At 41.0% G+C, this 6000-nt stretch overlaps 1 protein-coding gene and 1 long non-coding RNA gene across 2 annotated transcripts in view; one reads left to right on the top strand and one right to left on the bottom strand.

Annotated features, from left to right (window-relative positions):
• Window positions 1-5333, bottom strand: LOC309393696. Its single transcript, XR_014175637.1, has 2 exons — window positions 5150-5333; window positions 1-261 (listed from the first exon to the last, which is right to left on the bottom strand). It is a non-coding gene; the product is annotated as an uncharacterized lncRNA (long non-coding RNA).
• The window catches only part of AFAP1L2 (actin filament associated protein 1 like 2), a 90480-nt gene continuing 88888 nt past the window's right edge, over window positions 4409-6000 (top strand). Inside the window, exon 1 of the mRNA XM_081956175.1 lies at window positions 4409-4614. Coding sequence (XP_081812301.1) covers window positions 4599-4614 — 16 coding nt within the window. The 5' untranslated portion in view covers window positions 4409-4598. The remainder of the gene's footprint in view (window positions 4615-6000) is intronic.

Genomic DNA, 6000 nt, shown 5'->3' with positions numbered 1-6000 from the left:
TTTGGTCAAACAATTATTTTTTTAATAGTGCTTGTAAAAGTCCTATATAAAGTTATAATTGTGTTTTTCCAATCATCTGCCTTATCAGGTCACAATACATTTCAATTTCTTCTTTCCCATTGGAAATTCCATCTTCTTTGGAGCATCGATCTATATTCTTTCATTCCTTCTGGCAGGGTTCATACAAATAGAGTAGGTACTTTCAAACTGCAATATTGAATACAGTGTAGGTTTTTAGTTGCATATTTTTGTGAGATTTCCCTGAAATTAAATTGAAAGAAGAAAGATAGAAATATATTACCATTAATTAAGTTGAGGAGGAGTGTAATCTATTTCAAACAATTAACCTATTGCTAATATTGTTAGCAAGCAACAATGGAAACTGTTAGGCTGTGTAAGAAAATGAGAAGTGAAATTTTCTGTTTACAATATTTACTTCTTATGTGTATCTAAAGAGAAGGCTAAGGAAAGAAATGAGCAATTTGCAATAGGCATACTAACAGAAACCATTTCCACACACATGCTGTTCAATGTTGCATTTGTTATAGAAGACCTTTGATTTAACCTATTAATTGATGGTACAATACATATATACACTTTGTCTGCATATTTGTGTATCAAACATTCAGAAAAGTTAAATTCATTGTAAGTGGTATGGTGCATGATCTCGAATTTTATAGGTTGTGGTATACTGGTGTGGGCTCAGTTATAGCTATGAAAATACAGTAATTATAAAATATGGAAGGATATTCACGTGATTCTTAATGGGTCATTTTGAATATGTGCTCTTTGTATTTTGAATATGTGCTCTTCATCTCTGTTTCAACAGAGGTTCAAGAAATAAGATATCCAATATGATCACATTAAATTATTCTCTTCATTGTTATTTATTTATTTATTGTATGTCCATATAAAATGGGGACAAGATATGCTTAGTATATGGAAAGTCAAAGACTACTACATCTAGAAGTCATTACGTTTGGAGAAAGTGTTTTAAATCACTTAGTATACTGACTCTCAATTTGATTTACTCTAAACTGAATCTTTATGTCAAGAATAGAAACAGTTTGGTTTTTCTCTAATAGTGAGAGCCACTATCAGCTAAATACTTCAGCTCATTGCTGAAATCAGTATAAATCTACTATGTAAACCTAGATAGTTCAGAATACTAATAAATACTGATTTTTTAAAAATGCCTATGATCTCATATTCTCATATCAATTTAAGCAGAAACACTGTCATTTATTTTTCTTCTTAACAAAATAATGTTTTAGATATTATATGTAAAGAAACCATTGCCCTTCCCTGCAGCTTCCAAAAAGCTAATATATTTTTTTCTGTAGACAAAAGTCATATTATGTGCTTCTAATTTCTTGCAATCTACATTTTAGTTAAAAATTTAACCAGTGGTAATACATCTCTTTGTTAACCTTAACCTGTATATCATCCCATTAGATAATTGCCAATTCTTTTTGTAATAAGTGAAAGTGCAAAGGCTTAGTTTCCATTTCAAACTAAAGAAGTTTATATGAAAACGATCATCCTTAGCACATTTATGTAACGTTAATAAAGACTAATACAGTACATATTCAATATACTCAGCTGAAAAATATTTGCTTATTATTTCATATTTTTGAAGGATCCCCACATGATTGAAAAACATGATCTTCCAGTTTCTAAATATCACATGGAAGGAAGAAAATGAATATGATTGTCATTTTTCACTTTTGAGTGGTGATTCCTATTACGATGGTTACATTTATATTCTGCTTTTTCTGTGAGTTACCATAAATTTTCTGAGAGATGCCCCATGAGATGAGTGACTAGCTAGACTTCACAATATTTTACTTTTTTCAGAATTTGTCTTCCAGAACTATATACTGAATAGTGTTATTTTGTACATGCTCAGATGCCATTGGTAGAAGAGAACAATGCTAAATGGTCCAGTAAAAAGAGCAGGCATTAAGTCAATAAATGTGTATGAAACACATTATTCTTTAAAGCACTAATTCTCCATGTTTCTTGATTGCACTAGCAATATCACTTAGATTTCTATACTACTTCACAGTGCCTTACAGCCCTCTCTAAGTGGTTTACAGAGTCAACATATTGCCCCCAACAATCTGGCTCCTCATTTTACCCACATCGGAAGAATGGAAGGCTGAGTCAATCTTGAGCCGGGTGAGATTCCAACAGCCAAATTGCAGTCAGCTGGCAGTCAGCAGAAGTATCCCACAGTACTATATTCTAACCACTGTGCCACCATGGCTCAACCTGATACCTGTTTAGTGACACCAGCTGAAGATTTGAAATGTATTGATGATATCCAGTCAATTTCACTGCATTAGGTAATAATGGTGGAGCTGCAAAGGTACTGAAATAGTCTTCTAGACTAGATAATAATGATCTGACTGAGAGCTAATGAATGAAGATAGATGTATTCTGGCTTTTAGGCTCTAAGTGAGACTGAAGAGTGTGGGTTCGCAGCCTAGGGAATGAAAATTAGAGATAGAGGTTCAAATTCCAAATTTGAATACTGTTAGAGCAAGGAATGGCTGAGGAAGGATAGCCAAATTACAGTGACCTTCTATCTGATGAATGAGTCAACTTCCTTTAAAGCAATGTGTTTGAAGATTGTTTTAAACCTCAATACAGGATATACCTGATAACATTTTGACTGTATTTGGAGCAGGCCTACTCCTCTGGTTCTACTAATCTCTTAGTGGCACGAATACTGTCATACCTTCTGGAGTGTTAATTAGAGTTAGAGGCCAGTGGCTCTGTTTTGCAAAGTTTTCCCTACTTTTTGCAGGTTCACTCAGTGGAAGGAGGAGCAGGAGAGCCTGATCTCTCAGCCATTCCAAAGTGGGATGACTCCAAGCTTGGTGTCCCCCCCCCCCATTCTTTTAAAATACCTACAATAAATACCCTGTGAGGAGATAACCTTATCAGTTCCAGGGGTATCATTAGCATCAGCATGCTAATGATACCCAGTTCTATATCTTCACCCCAGGCCAAACAGGAGATAGGACTTGTTAAAGGAGGAACTGTAATGACAAAAGGCCAAATTTTAGCTTGTTGTTTGTTCAGGAACCCTCTTGCTCCAGGCTAGTTCTGTCCATGGATCTGGACAGCCTTGTACTCCCCCTAAGAAGCTTGCATAGAAACTGGGATTCTCCTGGTCTTAATGGCTGTAAGTGGAACAACAGGCAGTGTTGCCAGCCAGGATTTAAGCTCAGATTTTATTGCATCCTTTTCTGGAGTGGGAGGCCACACGATAAGATGTTCTGAGTGAAGAAGCCCTTAAATTTCTAGTGCTGTCTAGTGATCTTCTAAATGTTACTGATCAAATTTGGTGGCTTCAGTTATTCCAAAAACGTCTTACTGGCGTGGGGAAAAAGTTGAAAGAACAAGCAGAAGACAACAGACAGTTCTCCTTGCTCACATACCCTGCATCTTGGTCACCCAAAGGTCACCCACCCAAAACATGTTCTGGAAGCACCTGAGATACCCAGAGGGTTGATCTGAAGTTTCTTAGAAGTTTCTCATGGGTATCACAAATTGGTTGCCTTGTTTTCCAAGTACATGTTTGAACTTGTATACTTGACTGACAAGCTTGCATTGACAGATTAACAGTTTAACAGAAGGGACCTTGTAGGTCATCTAGTCTAATCCCCCATCCAAGCAGAAGACCCTACACTATTTCTGATAGATGGTAGTCCATGCTCTTCTTGACAGCTTCCAGTAATGAAGCTCCCACAACTTCTGAAGGCGAACTGTTCCATTGGTTGATTGCTCTCACTGTCAGAAAATTTCTCCTTATTTCCAGGTTGATCTCTCCTTGTTCAGTTTCCATCCATTATTTTTTGTCTGGCCTTCAGGTGCTTTGGAAAATAGTTTGACCCGGTCTTCTCTGTGGCAGTTCCTCAAATATTGGAAGACTGCTATCATGTCTCCCCTGGTCCTTCTCTTCACCAGACTAGCCATGCCCAGTTCTTGCAATCATTCGTCTTATGTTTTAGCCTCCAGTTCCCTAAAACATCTTGGTTGCTCTTCTCTGCACTCTTTCTAGAGTCTCACATCTTTTTTTATAGTGTGGTGACCAAAACTGGGTGCAGTACTCTAGATGTGGTCTTACTAAGGCTTTATAGAGTGGTATTAGTACCTGACTTGATCTTGATTGTATCCCTCTGTTAAAGCATTTTAGGATAGCATTGGATGTTTTGGCTGTTGGCTCATATTTAATTGGTTTACATGGGTCCGCAAGACGTCGAAGCCGGTTTGGGGGACTCAAACGCCCCCTTTCCCAACCGCTCCCTTCCCACGCCGTTCTCTAGCCAGCCAACCCCTCGTCGGTCCCTGGAAAGTCCGACGATTCTGACCTCATAGGGAGGGCGGAGCTCGGAAGCGGCAAGGCAGTCAGAGAACTCGAGAGTTAAGGCAAAGAATTCGCAAGCAGGGCGAAAAGAGGCGCATCCCACGGGGGGAGAGGTCCGTCCGGAGTTTTGGAGAGCGTGGGAGAAATCCGGACCCTCTACTCTAGAAAATCCCGATCTCTCCATCCCGCCTGGCGCCAATTAAAAGGCAAAAAACTCAGAATGGATAAATACAAAGGTAAGGGGAAGTGCGCCTCTGTTGCTTTTCTCCCGAGCGTGGGAAAGGTCTGGAAAGCTCGGCGCTTCTCAGGGAGGCTGCTTGTTTTCTTAACCTTGGGTATTCTGCTTTCGGTGAGATGTTTCCTGGGAACCCCACGTAGCGCTGGTTCTGGCCTCGACCCCCCCCCATTCTAATCATCCCCGCTTTTTAGCGGTTTCGGGGAGCAGGCGAAGGTTTCTTGAAAGCTGAGATTTGGACAAGCGGCGACGTGGGTGGATTCGTGCGTGGATAGCGGCGAAAGAATTGATCCGTGTGCTGACAAGCGAGATTATGCGCGGTCTCGCTTCCAGAACTGGTCCCAGGAAGGGAGGAATCTGTATTTAGACGCCTGGGAAGCGAAGGGGGGGGGATTTCATAACGGGACGGTTTTAAGGGCGGCGGTGGTGGTCGCCGCAGACTAAGAAGCAATAAAGTGCTTGAAATAATACACCTTGAATGGAAGGCAGAGATGGGGCTGGAAAGGTGCGCGCCTCTGCTGTTCGCGGTGACTCACCTGGTCCACCCAGAGCACCTGAGAACTGAACCCGAGAGGGCCGCCAGCTGGACCGCCAGGAAACGGGCGAGACTTGGAAACCGTGCGTCCCAACCGAGTGTGTGTGTGTGTGTGTGTGTGTGTGTGTGTGTATGAGACAGAGGGAGAAGGGGGGGTGAGGGGAGGTGGGAGAGAGAGAGAGAGAAATAAAGAGGAGGAGGAGGAGGAGGAGGAGGAGGAGAGAGAGAGAGAGAGAGAGAGAGAGAGAGAGAGAGAGAAGGAGTGAGTGAGTGAGTGAGTGAGAGAGAGAGAGAAATAAAGAGGGGGAGGGGAGAGAGAGAGAGAGAAAGGAGAGAGGGAAGGAGGGAGGGAGGGAGAGAGAGATCAAAGACTCCACTACAGCTACTTCATGACATAAGAAAAAGAATTTGGGAACTTTCTGGGTTTCGTCTGCAACCTCCGCTCGATTATGCTGGGCACTTGGGGCTGGAAGGCGTAGCTGGCTACTGGTTTTGTGGCTACTAGTTTCGCGGCTACGATTTCTCCTGTTCAAACTATTTAAGGAATAGTTTGAACAGGATAGAAGGAATTGTTTTGAATAGCTTAAATGGTATTTAAGGAAGCGATATTTGGAGCTTAGTCTCTAAAGGAGATGTGCTTGAACTCCCGGTGGTGCACGTTCTCAGGAACTGATGTTTACTAATCAAATAATGATCGGTGATGCTGTAAACAGGAAGATGCTACGTTATTTTGCGCTAATAAGTATGTTATTTGCAATTAGGGTTGTTTTGTTTTACTTTTACTTTAGGCAACTGGGGTTATGCCTGTAAGATGGTGGCCACATACCTTTATTAAATAAACAAGTACTGGCA

The sequence above is a fragment of the Natrix helvetica genome, assembly GCF_964273705.1.
Source record: "Natrix helvetica genome assembly, chromosome: 5".
Classification (NCBI taxonomy): Eukaryota; Metazoa; Chordata; class Lepidosauria; order Squamata; family Natricidae; genus Natrix; species Natrix helvetica.
This window is presented reverse-complemented; position numbering and strand designations above follow the sequence as displayed.